At 42.2% G+C, this 15272-nt stretch overlaps 1 protein-coding gene across 1 annotated transcript in view; it reads right to left on the minus strand.

The window, feature by feature from the left end:
• Positions 1-1755: 1755 nt before the first annotated feature.
• The window catches only part of CHP1 (calcineurin like EF-hand protein 1), a 39058-nt gene continuing 25541 nt past the window's right edge, over positions 1756-15272 (minus strand). The window contains exons 5-7 of the mRNA XM_082617790.1: positions 8898-8959; positions 3797-3919; positions 1756-3643 (exon numbers count right to left, since the gene is read on the minus strand). Coding sequence (XP_082473916.1) covers positions 3590-3643; positions 3797-3919; positions 8898-8959 — 239 coding nt within the window. The 3' untranslated portion in view covers positions 1756-3589. The remainder of the gene's footprint in view (positions 3644-3796; positions 3920-8897; positions 8960-15272) is intronic.

Raw genomic sequence — 15272 nt, forward strand, 5'->3', positions numbered from 1 at the left:
GCTAGATGTTAAATGGTCTGTACTGGCAAATCAGCCATCTTCAGTTTGAATCACTAGTTGACTCAAAGCTCAGCCAAAGGAATGTGAATTTAGGGAATTTCAGTCCAGTAATGATGACTTCCTTCCAAGCAATTCTGCTTTCAGTGTTTGGGAAACAGGATAGACACCTGGCTTGTAGCTTAAGAAATGCAGTTTGTAAAGACAGTCCTCCATGAGGCGTCTCTACAGTAAATACCTGCTCTAAATCCCAATCAAGACAACCTATTCTAATAGTGTTTTAAACACAAAATTTGACAGGATTCTATAATCAATTTGAAAAAATAGGTGACCATGAAGAACATTCTAAAAAGGATACTGAAGGTAAAAGAGAGTAATTTGATTGCTTCTGGCATTCTCTTGAAGCCTATCAAAACCTGTAAGTAAATGCCTAAAGTTTGCTCTAGTAATCCCACTCCCATAGTTTTTTCAAAGAAAAAAGAAAGAGTTATATGCAAAAAGGCATTCATTGTACCATTATTTTATAACATAAAATTGGAAACAATAAGCAAATAAAGTAATGGGACTTCCCTGGTGGCCCAATGGTTAAGACTCTGTGCTTCCACCGCAGGGGGACGTGGGTTTGATATCTGGTCAGGGAAGATCCCACATGCCACGTAAGGTAATGGTTAAGAAAATATTACATCAAGTTGGTAAAATATTATGTAACTGTTGATACAAACAAGGAAGAACAGTTAACATGGGGAAATATTACAATATGTTAATTTCTAAAAGCTGTTATCATCTCGTTATATTTCACTTACTTTAGAAATATGTAATGCATGGGTAGACCAGAAGGGAGCAAGGGAAATAAAATTAGTTAAGGGGATTCTCTTCAAACTGCAGGTAATGTTGTAATGTTCTTAAATTTTTTTTTTACAGTATCAATGAGTATCTTATTTTAGTCACAGACTGGTATACCTATGGCCATGGTCAGTAACATTAAGCTTCCTCCAAAACTGATGGCATGGTCACTCCATCTATTTGTCACTTTCTCCAAATCCTAAAATTACACTCAAAATGAAGCAAAGCTGAAACAGTGCAAGTCATTTTGAATGGATTTTGAGGCAGAGGGACTGGAAAAGAAGAGGGTGTTGTGTTAGAATTTATAGGATGACTCTAGCTATTACTCTTTCGAGTCTTGTGGCGTGACACTAAACCTTAAAATAAGAAGAGATACTCATACCCTACACAGCAGACTGAAACTTGAAGCTGTGAAAAGCCATGTAACAACAGCTGGGTACAATATGTCATTGAGACTGTACGTACATGAGGGGGTAGACAACTTATTAACAAGCAATAGACAGATACCCTATTTTAGACCTCTTCTACATTTAAGGAGTCAGAGAGTCAAGAACAGAAATGGAATCCTACCTGGAGCAAGTGGGCAGTGGCTAAGGCTGTCAAAGCCATGCCCAGAGCCATATGGTGCTGGCCCCTAGATGAACGCTCCCACCTCTTATGTCCAGGCAGCGGCAGATATAAAAGCTGATAGAGTCTCATGTCATGTTCCAATTATGTTCAAATAAAGGCATTTGATAGCACAGACATAAACCCGAGTAAGGGAGACACACTGTGATTTCAAACTTGAAGGGGACTGAGTTATGTAAAATTCTTGTAAAACAAAGGGACAAAAATCACCCAAGTTATTTTGTTTTAACCACAAGTATTTACTGATGGATCAAAGAATACAATTTTAATGGAACAATAAGGCACAACTGTGGATTAAAACAGTTTGCTATACAGCCAAAAGGAGCAAAAAGCCGTAATCTTAGGAACTTTAAATATGCAGGTCAAGGAGCCTCTGAAGTACCTCTCTAACAGACCAGTGTCAGACAATTCTTCCCTTTTATACAATTCCTATATTACATCACTTGATCACAAAGTAAGACTGATACTTCACCAAGAATTCCTCAGTCATTTATACTTGGGTCATCCAGCCTGGCCACTCTTTCTTCTCCACTCTTCCTAATCCCTTTGCAGTGTTTTTTTTTTTTTTAAAGTAATTCCCTTCCTAAAGTATTGTGTATACATCTTGGATAGCCTTCCAAAGCAAGGAAATAGCAAGCAAGCAACGAGTCAGAGAAAATCAGCCAAGGAAAGATATGGATGAAGAGACTCATAAAGACAGATGTCAGGATAATAACAGCCTGATTCAATGAGGTCTATACTAAGCTGACTTAGGCAGAGAAGTTGCTCTGGTTCATGCAAAGGCCTATAATGCCACCTCAGGTCGTGCCACCAGTGCCAGAGCCCTTGTTCCTAAGGGATTAGCAGTGGTCTAAGAGAGGAGCTAGGATGTCATTGTAACCAGGCAGCTAATGATACGATACATTCAATGCTTTGGACCTGTATTAGGAGCTGACTATGGCTTCCAGCAGTAACATGTGCCAGGTGTAAAATTCATAGAGAATTTTGTGTAAAACCTCAAGACACTGAGGACAATCTTTAAACCTTGTGGACTGGGATAAGTTAGGCACTTATCTTTCTACTTGGAAATGTGAAGTGAAAAACATTCCTGGGCACACAGCACTGAGGCATAAACCATGCTGCAGAGGTGGGAATACTTTTAGGGTGCCCAGTCTCCTTGTTCAAGCAGCCATGAGAAACACCCCTGACAAGCATATTGTCAGAGCGGCTATTCTGGTGGTGACAGCATCCTCAAACTAAGCAAGCCTGCAGGCATATGACTGATTTGTGGAGAGTCAACACTGTACTAACAGGAGCAGCCACGTACGTATGTATGTTGAGAATCGGAGGCCAGAGGTAGAGCGACCTGGGCAAGCCACCCAGAAGACTTGTCTCTATAACCCTTATCTTTCAAGAACATCTCCAACCAACAGCCCTTTGGTGACAGAGCAGAGGGGACCAAGAGATGGTCAAGACATTCTTCTGAGAGAAATATTGACCGAAAAGCTCCTGAAGAGGCAACATCCCAAAGACCCATTTAAGAGTAAAAGTAGATTAAAAACCGCCAGACCACTGAACTATACTGCCAAGTCAGAAATACATTTAACAGGCAGAGCTTGGGGTGCCAAGTAGAACAGAGGGGATTGAAGCTTAATAAAAAGCAGGGACACTGAAAGATTAAGTGAATGGTAGATGGGGTGAAAGAGAAGTAGGAAGCAAAGGACGTATAAAAAAGGATGAAGGAGCATGCCAGAGCCAAGCTGGGGGGAAGGCAGCATGGCTACGGTCCACATCCAGTCAAAGAGCTTTGCTGGCTGGTTCTTGGCATGAATCCCTCTCACTTCTCAGACTGGATGGACACGTGGCATTCAGCAGCAGAACAGGGGGAGATGATATTTAGAAATGGAGATATCCAGCGAATGATACTGAACAGAATTAGACGGGGTGTACCATTCTGTAATGCCCTGTTTATACACCAAAGGCAGGTTTGTGTTGATGGAAAATATTTGGGGTTGTCATGCAACAGCAGTAGTACTTTGGGAGAAGGGGAATGATGGGATGGAGGTGGGGCTGGTGGACAGGAGGACTTTCAAGTTCCAGTTCTTAAATACTAGAAAGCAAGGAACAGTTTGGTCTCAGTCCTTTAGTGAAGAAATCGGATGCTCATTTTCTGTTCTACGTCCACCTTCTCCAAAACCTGTTAAAAAAAAACAAAACCCAACGACAGTTATGAAGGTCACAACAGGAGATACTGTCTCAAGCTCTCAAGCTCTTATGTGAATAATGTTTTTCTCCCTCCCTCCTGTGTAGTAGGATTTAACTTTTTCAAACCAAGAGGTAAGTGATTGACCTTAACAAATTCTGTGAAAGATATGGCGCTGTCCCCATCCTGATCAGCCTCCTGGATGGTCCTGTCTGCGATGCTGCCCAGCTGCTCATCTGAGATATTCACTCCGACCATCATGCGTAGCACCTGCAGGACCAACAGCCAGGAATTACTGGAGACTTGGGGGTGAGCAGGACTCTTTTACAAAAATTAAAGACAAAAGCCACCCCCACCCTCTTTTCCTTTGATGTCCTCAAATATTAATAGCCAAAAAGCTGAAACCCTTATCTTCACATCTAGGCCATTCTAGACAATGATGTGAGCAGAACTCTCTGGCAAGGTCATTGAATAGGAAGGCAAAGTCTCACTTCAGGGAGAGTCCTTTGCATTTTGGTCCTCCCCATTCTTCCTGCCCGGAACGTTGATATGATGCTTAGTGGTACAGCAGCCATCCTGGGACCATGAGGTGAAAGTCAAATGTGCTACGGATGCCAGAGCAAGAAGAAGCCTGGCTCCTGGACATCATTTAGGTACTGTACCAACCTGGACAATCTATCCCCAGGCTTCTTGTTGCACGAGGCAAACTAGTCCCTTATAGGTTTAAGTCAGTTTGGTAGGGCTTTCTGGAATCTCACCCGAATGCAGTCCTCTTTGAGGCAGTGCATTAGCCCAGCTATTCCTAAAGTATGGTCAAGAAACATAAAGATCCTTGAAGAGTTAAATACTAAATCCCCCCTTTTAGAAAAATGACAAGCACATTTAAAGGGTTGCGAGAATTGTGGAAAAAAAGAGAATTAAACACTGTTTCTCCAAATTTGTTCTCAGATGTAACAAAGGGATCGCCTGCTCCCCACTTATTCTGCTAACATCTTTAGGGTGTGAATATACATTGAAAACTGCTACCTTAAGCAAAACAAGCAACTCTAATGACATGGCTCTTAGACAATATGAAATGGGGGACAGGGTGCTTTTATGATGCCTTGCGTTGCCCTAGTCAACCACCTTTGTCTTCAACAGGTTAAGAGGTGAGCTTTACCCCAGGAAAGCAAGGCCTTCTAGCCCAGCTGTTCACAGGACTCCCTTTCCCCTATTCCTTTACATCCTTCCCCAATCTCTTGAAATAGATTTTTAAAAGTATATTATAGGATTTTCTGAAAAGAAAAGAAGAGCTGAAATATTGATCTGTATCAAGACTGTTCCCCCCACCCCCGACCCACAAATCAATTCTTGAAAATCGGAAGTTGTACATTTGGGTAGAAATGTATACAAATTGAAGGATAAATAAAAAGTGGCAATGCTAACAAAATTATTAAACGGCCAAGCCATTTGCCATCTTCCCTGACTGTGTGTGGCCAACTAGACAAATCCATCCTCATCTTCAGGTCACAGTCTAATTATTCTCTGAAGTGTTTTATTTTTAGAATTATAGAACTGAATTGTGCATGTGTGCTGTGTGTATACAGTGGGGTGGGGACAGGAGTGGTGGTGTCTTAAAAATCACTCATCCAGTCTGTCAATGAGGACATAAAGGTCCAGAAGTGCCTGGACACAGGTCCCAACAGCCACTGGCCCGAGCCGCCTGCCCGGGCCTCCACACCTGGCCAATGCTCTTTCCACCTCTCCATGGTGTCACTTTTGGTTCCAGTCAGAAGTTTATTAACAAATGGAACTTTTATTATTACTATTTTTTTAATGCATGGTGAGGTTTTTTGTATATACCCTTTATCGGTTTAAGAAAGCTCCCATCTCTATTTTTCTAAGACTTTAAAAAAAAATCATGAATTGGTGGGGGTGATAAATTGGGAGATTGGGATTGACATATACACACTACTATGTATAAAACAGATAACTAATAAGGACCTACTGTACAGCCCAGGGAACTCTAGTCAATACTCCGTGATGACCTATACGGGAAAAGAGTCTAAAAAAGAGTGGGCCTATGTGTATGTATAACTGATTCACTTTGCTGTACAGCAGAAACAACAACATTGTAAATCAACTGTACTCCAATAAAAATTTTAAAATAAAAATAAAAAAAAGTCGGGGCTTCCCTGGTGGCGCAGTGGTTGAGAATCTGCCTGCCAATGCAGGGGACACGGGTTCAAGCCCTGGTCTGGGAAGATCCCACATGCCGCGGAGCAACTAGGCCCGTGAGCCACAATTGCTGAGCCTGCGCGTCTGGAGCCTGTGCTCCGCAACAAGAGAGGCCGCGATAGTGAGAGGCCCGCGCACCGCGATGAAGAGTGGCCCCCGCTTGCCACAACTAGAGAAAGCCCTCGCACAGAAACGAAGACCCAACACAGCCATAAATTAATTAATTAATTAATTAAAAAATAATAATAATACTAAAAAAGGAGAACAAACCACTCAAAAGTCATAAGGAGAGTGTGTTAAAAAAAAAAAAAAAGGGCCTCCCTGGTGGCGCAGTGGTTGAGAGTCCGCCTGCCGATGCAGGGGATACGGGTTCGTGCCCCGGTCTGGGAGGATCCCATATGCCGCGGAGCGGCTGGGCCCGTGAGCCATGGCCGCTGGGCCTGCGCATCCGGAGCCTGTGCTCCGCAACGGGAGAGGCCACAACAGTGAGAGGCCCGCATACCGCAAAAAAAAAAAAAAAAAAAGTCAGGCTTCCCTGGTGGTGCAGTGGTTGAGAGTCCGCCTGCTGATGCAGGGGACACGGGTTCATGCCCTGGTCCGGGAAGATCCCACATGTTGCGGAGCGGCTGGGCCCATGAGCCACGGCCGTTGAGCCTGCGTGTCTGGAGCCTGTGCTCCGCAACGGGAGAGGCCACAACAGTGAGAGGCCCCGCGTACCGCCAAAAAAAAAAAAAAAAAAGTCAACATTGCTACCTTAAAAAAAATCATGAGTGGAAGATGAATTTTATTAAAATTCTATGGAAAAGACCATTCAACTTTTCTTCTTTAATCTGCTAACGTGGGGAAATACTATTGATTGGTTTTCTAATTTGAATTCTTGGAATTCCTTGTATAAAGCCACCTTGGCTATAATATAGTATCCTTTTTATATATTGTTGGATTCGACGTATTAATATTTTGTTTTGGATTTTTACATCTATGTGAGTGAAGGAGACTGCGCTGTAATTTTCTTCCTACAGTCTTTACAAGGTTTTCATGTCCAAGTTATGCTGGCCTCATAAAATGAGTCTAGCAACTATCTCTACTGAAGTATAATTGATATACAGTAAAATGTACACATTTAAAATGTACAATCTGATAAGTCCTGACATATGTTCACACTTGTAAAACCATCACCTCGATCAAGATAATAAACATATCCATCACCCCCAAAAGTTCAACCAGAAATTTTATTTTCTTATCTTATCCTATCTTATCTTATGCTGTGCCTCACAGCGTGTGGGAGGGATCTTAGTTCCCCAACCAGGGATTGAACCTGAGCCTCCTACAGTGGAAGAGCAGAATCTTAACCACTGGACCACCAGGGAAGTCCCAAGAACAAACTTTTTAATACCAACTGAATAATTAAGAACTACATATTACCAAATGTTTTAGAAATGGCAGTGTCTAGAAAAGTAAACTTTGGTAAAATGTTCAAATCCTCTTCTTGCTAGGGTAAAATTAGTTCTCTGACACCTCAACAACCCTTGAGCACATTTGTCCTAAAGTCATTTCAGGCCTGAGGAACACCCTAGTCACTGACTGGCACTCTGGCCATATGATCTCCTCCCCACTCCCTGCCGCAGGCTTTTTTATCCTAATAATAGAAAACAAATCAACCTTCCACTCCAAAAAATATCTTTCTGGCAGCTAGATTTGGGCCAGAGGATAAAAACATGCAACTATAGGGCTTCCCTGGTGGCGCAGTACTTAAGAATCTGCCTGACAATGCAGGGGACACAGGTTCCAGCCCTGGTCCGGGAAGATTCCACATCCTGCGGAGCAGCTGAGTCCCGTGTGCCACAACTACTGAAGCCCGCGCACCTAGAGCCCGTGCTCCGCAACAAGAGAAGCCACCACAGTGAGAAGCCCACGCACCGCAACGAAGAGTAGCCCCCGCTCGCCGCAACTAGAGAAAGCCCGCGTACAGCAACAAAGACCCAACACAGCCAAAAATAAATAAATAAATTTATTAAAAAAAAAAAAAGAAAGAAAGATGTCCCCAGTTCAAAAGCAAAGGACACTATCATTGACCTGCAGACTGTTTTGGTTTTTACTCAGACACAGAAATGTAGGAGTACCCTGGGTTGGTCCTTAACCTCAACTTAGAAGACTTCTCAAGGCAATGAGTTCAGACTTACTTCAGGGTGAGTAGAAACCACTTTACTTTTTAGTTTTATCTTGAAATAGGGAAATCTCCCCATGGAAATTCCTGAATGTGTTAGCCCCTAGGGTCCTCAAGATTCATAAATATATTTTTAAATACCTTTAATTAATTAATTAACTTATTTATTTATTTATTTATTTATTGCCACACCGCGCAGCATGCAGGATCTTAGTTCCCTGATGAGGAATCGAACCTGTGTCCCTGCAGTGGAAGCGTGGATTCTTAACTACTGGACCACCAGAAGTCCCTCAAGATTCATAAATATTAAAAAAAGAAAAGAAAAAAGGAGAATTTTCTCCCCATCTAAGCTTGTATTTAGGGAAGGGGGAGCAGGGAGAAAGAGAACGGCAATGCTAATAGGATGAAATGCCAGTCACTGCTATTAGAACAGGGAATTATCTAGGGGGAGCAACAAAGGCGAGTGAGTAGTGGCTCAGCTACACTGTCCCAGCAGCAGTTCCTTGACTCTTACATCAGGGCTAAGGACATACGTAACAGCAGCATTTACTTTCGTGTCATCAGAATTACCAATAAGCTGACAATAAATGAACTATCTGATCTAAATCATCTCACATATTTTAGTGCCAGTCTGCACTTAAATGACATTTAGTTAGCTTTTAAATAGTGGAGACATCTGTGAGAACTCAAGGAGCCATTTCAAGTTTCCCCAGGTCATCTGCTCTGCTTTATATCTAGGACAGGATTCTGCATACAGCAGGTGTTAAATAAATGCTTACTCAAGGAAGGAACAATTCCTGTCCACAAGAATAAGCCGGCAGGGCCCAAACACAAGTTATTCGTGTGCATGGGAACTCTCCCACATACCTGTAACAGCTCATCACGGGAGATCTTGTCATCTTTATCCAAGTCATACAGTCGAAAAGCAACTGGTAGGAAAAAACAAGAATTTAGTGGAAATTCAATAGTGTTTTGCCCCTTCTCAAGGAACTAAATATATAAAGGACACCTAACAGAAAACTGACAATGAATTAATAGTTTTTCCAAGAGCAAGTGCAATTACTTGTACAGCTTTTAAAGACATTGTAACATTTAAGAAACTGGGATGCATCTCATAATTGATGGCATCCTAGCTTGGATGAAGTATGGCCCTTTATTGCACAGATCAATAACGTAATAAGTAGAATGTCCTTTTTCTTAACTTAGAATGTTTAAAAAAAAAATCCAAAACCCGTAAGTGGCTCTGTCAGTTAGGCCATCTCACACAGCCCAAGTCTACCGTGCACCGCACTCAGGGGGAGCCAACAATAGGAGCCACAGAGGCAACCAAACAGCTGACTACACAAAGTATTACTCTGGAAAAATGACCACTTCGGCAAATTCACGTCAAATTTCAAATAATCCTCAACTACTTGGGAATCCTGAAGGTAAAGAACTTCAGTGTCAAACAGAAATGCCAAGAATTTGATAGTGTCCTGGCCTTCTCATGCTTCTCCCTCTTTAACAATAGGTAAGTCTTTTAGAAACTAGGATATCTGAGAGAATTCAGAAGAGCAAAAATCATTCAGACAGTGCCATTTTCCCGAAGGGCCACCAAGTGAAAAGTATGGTAACACTGGATGACTTTTTGGCACTGTGACAAATCACACTGAGGAAGTGACTACCTTATAATTATAGCTGAATATACTGTAGTTTTGAATCATTTCAAGTATGCCACTAAGATTTTTGGTTTTCAGTAGGTACTGCCAATATTAAAAGGCCCAAATCCAGCTTTAGAGTTATTAAGATATACAGATTTAGATCTGGTCCTTGGAACCCACAGGCTAGTAGAGGAAAGCAACACACACTATGCACTTTAATACAGTCCAAGTGCTATCATACATATGAAATACCAGGGAACAAAGCATACAGCAGATGTGCCTTTCTGGATCAAGCAACATTTGAACAAGGTCTTGAAAGACAAACAGAAATCTGATGAAGGGTGGCATTCCAGGCAGAGCTAATACTAGGTACAAGGGCAAGAGAACATGGATGAATATCTAAAAGTTTAAACATCACTCCTTGCCTCCACCGAAAGAAAAAAAGGGGGGGGGCATGCTAAGTCCACTAAAAGTCTAAGAAAAACTTTTAGAAAAATCTAATTTACTTTTCGTAAGGCACAATATTAAAATTCTGGAAGGGGGAATAACTAGGAGAGACGTTCTCTGATGTTTGTCTGTTTTCTTTAATTTGGTTAGTTGAGTAACTAACTTTATCAAATTTGAGACTGTATACGCTTAGGAAGTTTGGATTCCAAGGGGAAGGAGACAAGGATCATAAGTGTTCCTAAAGGAATGTGTGTTTAATATATTCCCAATTTGAAAAAGAATAGGTATATGTATAAGTGAATCACTCTGCTGTACACCTGTACACTAACACAACATTGTAAATCAACTATAGTCCAATATAAAATAAAAATAAAACAGATGAATGGAAAAAAATATATATGTTCCCCAAACTAAACACACACACACACACACTCCTCTGCATATGCTGTCATCTTTCTAAAATACCATAAAATGTGTTATTTACTAAAGATTTTGCGATGGAAATCTGTTTGCTATATAACCCATAAATATCTGTTTCTGAATTTCTTAATTGGGGGGTAACTGTAATAAACACTTACATCCCTTTCTGCCAAAGTATTTACAGAAAGCTGAAAAGCTAATTTTTGAAACCTAACTGCAATGGACTGAATGTTTGTGTCTCCCCCAGAATTCCTATGTTGGAACCATAACTTATTCACAATGTGCTATTAGGAGGTGGAATCTTTGGGAAGTATTTAGGGTTAGATTAGGTCATGAGGGTGAGGCCCTCATGATGCCCTTATAAAAAGAGGAGACAGGAGATCTCTTTATCCTTCTGTCTTTCTGTTTCCACCTCCCTCCCCCCGTGAGAATACAGCAAGAAGACTGTGAACCAGAAGGGGGGCCCCCACCAAGAACCCAACTACGTTGGCACCCTGATCTCAGAGTCCAGTCTCCGGAACTGTGAGAAATGTCTGCTTAAGTCACCCAGTCTATGGTATCCTGTTATAGCAGCCTGAGCAGACTAAGACACCAGCAGAGGGGTAACCAGAGCGATCACACGGTAGGATCTTTTAGAAAAAACTACAGCAACAGTGGTTATTTCTGAACTGACGTGGATTCCTGTCACTCAGCTCTGGTCCTGAACCAGCAGAACCAGCATTTTCCCCGAGATAATGAATGGTCAAATGCCAAATGAGTGAGCCATTCTGTTAGCTTCTCTCTCTTTCCTCTCCTCCTCTCCCTTTCCCCCCATTCTTAATCCAGGAGACTTGGACTCTCCTGTCTCCAGAGCTGTGATCTCTCAGCTCCAGTCCCAGGGACTTAAATGCCATCTAATGTTGATGACTCCCAAATGTGCATCTCCAGCTTGGACACCTCCTCTGAGCTCCTGATGTTGACAGCAGAGCAATACGGTACAGTGGTTAAGACTCTAACTCTGGGCTTCCCTGGTGGCGCAGTGGTTGAGAGTCCGCCTGCCGATGCAGGGGACACAGGTTCGTGCCCCGGTCCGGGAAGATCCCACATGCCGTGGAGCGGCTGGGCCCGTGAGCCATGGCCGCTGAGCCTGCGTGTCCGGAGCCTGTGCTCCGCAACGGGAGAGGCCACAACAGTGAGAGGCCCGCACACCGCAAAAAAAAAAAAAAAAAAAAAAGACTCTAGCTCTGCCTAGTCCTGCCTGACCGCTTACTAGCTATGTCTACGTGAGCAAGTTACTTAATCTCTCTGTATCTCAGTTGCCCAAGAGGTGCAAAATAAGAGTAACAGAATCCACCTCACAGGGTTGTGAGGACTGAATGAGTTAGTACACAAAAGGCACTTTAAACAGTGCCTGGCACACAGGAAGAGCTCAATCAGTGTCATCTACCCACCGTCACCTCTCTGCCCTCCTCTCTTACCACTCACTCCTTTCTTGATAATGCTTCTTTGTTCTCTGAACACCAAGCACTCATTTCTACCCAAGGACCTTTACACCAGTTGTCCCCTCTGCCTAGAGTGCTCTTCTGCTATTCTTGGCATGGTTGGCTCATTCTTAGGGTTTCAACTCCTCAGAGAGGTTTCCCTGACCACTCATTCTAAAGCAGTGACACCCTCCCCCATCACTTTCTCATCTTACCTATTCATTTCCTTCACAGAACGTGCCATGATCATAAATCCTGTTTATTCGTTTGTCTTTTTCCATATAGTCTATCTCCCTTATTACATTGTAAGATCTCTGAAAGCAAAGACCTTATCTGATTTATGCACCATTGTATCCTAGGCCTAAAACAGTGCCTGGCATACAGGAGTTGCTCAAACATTTGCTTAATGAGAGACCAAATGAATGATCTCAGTCAAACCTTTACATTTTAATCACGGTTACTTCTTAAAAAAAAAAAACACTATAGTGAAATAAACATAAAATTTAAGTGTACAGTTGAGTACTTTCACACTGTTGTGTAACCATCACCACCGTCCATCTCCAGAACTTCTTCATCTTCCCCAGTTGAAATTTTGACCCATTAATAACTCCCCATTTCCCCCTGCCTCTAGGCCCTGGCAACTTTCTATGAATTTGACTACTCTAGGAACCTCATAGAGGAGGAATCAAATAATATTCACCCTTTTGTGTCTGGCTTATTGTTATTTAGCATAAGTAAATTTTTCTATGTTGTAGCATGTGACAGAATTTCCTTTTTTAAGGCCGAATAATATTTCATTGTATGTATATACCACATTTTGTGTATCCATTCATGTTGACGGACACTTGGGTTGCTCCCACCTTTTGGCTGCTGTGAATAATGATTCTCAGTTTCTTCTTGGCTACTCTCGCAAAGTCCATATCACCAATATTCCTTATCGTCCAGATAAAGTATCTTCATGCAGACTCATTTCCCACATTACTCATTATGTGTTATAAAAAACTTAAACTATTTAAGAGGACAATTAGAACATCAAAAAGGAAGCTTACCATGCCCTGGAGCATTCTAAGATGGGTTGTACCTTCCACATCAGACTTTATAACCTCACTGACCTGAAGAGGAGAACAATAAGGGAACCATTCCTGGGAGACAAACAGAGCAGTAGTACTATGTGCGCTTGGGCCTGTGCCTACATAGGTACAGTTCAGCCTTGCTGATTGTCCTTGACATTCTTTCACTGTGGCATAAAAAAGAAATAGGACAAAGCATGCTCTCAGAGTCCCTGAAGAGACTATTCTCTGAGGAAGATGGACTATAAACAAATTTGCCTTAGTGGTCTAGGTGTACGACGTTCAGTTGCTCTCAGTCTACAACAAGAAGTGCCGTCTTGCTGCTTCCACAGCTCTGTGGGAAATTCAGAGAAAACCAAAATACAGACAGAGAAGAAGACATCCAGGACTCCTCTGTAGCTCTGGTTTCACTGGTCTACTTACATGAATGTGATCCTAACATATAGGATGCAACAGAATTCTAATTCATGTTCAGCTTCCTATAAAAGTTGATCTGAAAGCCAAGACTAAAGTAATGGTAAAAACCATGCATAAGTTGCACAGCACTTACTATTCTATCTCACCCTAAAGTCTGCCATTTCGGTGGCATTCAGGCCTTCTTCCTTCCTAAAAGAAGCTCATCCATGGCTTCAGGGGGCATTCTGTCTCTCTGTCTCTGTCTTTCTTTCCCCACTGTCAGATATGAATAGGGAAGCACATAGCCCAGCTGCCACTGAAAGCCACCATGTGACCATGAGGAGCCACGCCTTTGGATGAAACAGACCCGAAGGATGGCAGAGCAGAGCAATAGGGAAAACCTGGGTCCTTGACAACACAATCAACCCTGACGCTTGCCCCACCTCACTCGTAAAGTGAGGTAATACATCTCCTTACTGTTGAAGTCAGCTGAGTCAGCTGAAGGCATCCTCACTGATACTCTTAAGTAACTACCAAATCCCCTAATGCTACCTGGAATATTTTCTTTAGGGTCAATGTGTATTAATGAATTTGCTTATCCATTCACTCATTGATGAACACTTGGGTTACTTTCTTGTTTTAGCTATTGTGAATAATGCCACCGTGAACGTGAGTGTACAAATATCTCCTCAAGACTTTGCATATACCCTTCACCCCAGCCTCTCCTGATGGTAGCATCTTGCGTAACTATAATACACCATCAAAACCAGGAAACTGACAGTGGTACAATCCACAGAGTTTATTCAGATTTCACCATGTGTGTATGTGCATGTGTGTGTAGTTCTATGCAATTTTGTCACCTATGTAGTTTCATGTAACCACCACCACATTCAAGAATCAGAGCTGCTCCATAGCCACAGGGCTCCAATGTCACATCCTGTTATTTAGTGTATAATAAAGAAACACCTTTATTACTGTATCACAAAGTTGTTTTGACATTTTGTTAATTGTATTTCAATATAATTGGTTTCCTTTATAAGCCTATGTATTTCATTTTATGCATTCACAAACATTCCGAGAGGGGGTCGACAGGATTCACCAGACTGCCAAGGGAATTCGTGACTTGAAAAAGTAGAGCCCAGGCTGTAGAGGGAATTCAGGTAACAGGACTGTGTTATACCTGATAACCTTTAAAGCCTCCTCTAATCCTGGATTAGAAAAGCAAGCATAGTTTCGTAGAGCACAGAATGTTGTCTTTTTTATAAATTTATTTATTTATTTTTGGCTGCCTTGGGTCTTCGTTGCTGCGCACAGCCTTTCTCTAGTTGTGGCAAGCAGGGGCTACTCTTCATTGCAGTGTGTGGCCTCTAGGCACGTGGGCTCAGTAGTTGTGGCACACAGGCTTAGTTGCTCTGCAGCATGTAGGTTCTTCCCAGACCAGGGCTCAAACCCGTGTCCTCTGCATTAGCAGGCGGATTCTTAACCACTGCACCACCGGGGAAGTCCCTAGCACACAATGTTTCTTAACTGTCTTCTTAACCAACTCACTGGATTCACAGATGCTCCCCCTCCCCTCTGCAAATCGTTCTAGCTGATATGGCAGCACACTGCATAGTTGTAGCCAATGGGCGACTGGAGTGTCTACTCCACCTGCTGAGTTGTATGCTTACCGAGAGTCAGGTGTGTCAACTGTCCTAGAACTGTGCTATCTGTACTTTTCATAAAACTACATAATTTTACAGGAAGTGAAATGTGTGAAAAGAAAGTTGATTTTTTGGGTTTTTTTTTGCAGTACGCGGGCCTCTCACT

The sequence above is a fragment of the Mesoplodon mirus genome (genome assembly GCF_964341445.2).
Source record: "Mesoplodon mirus genome assembly, chromosome: 4".
NCBI lineage: Eukaryota > Metazoa > Chordata > Mammalia > Artiodactyla > Ziphiidae > Mesoplodon > Mesoplodon mirus.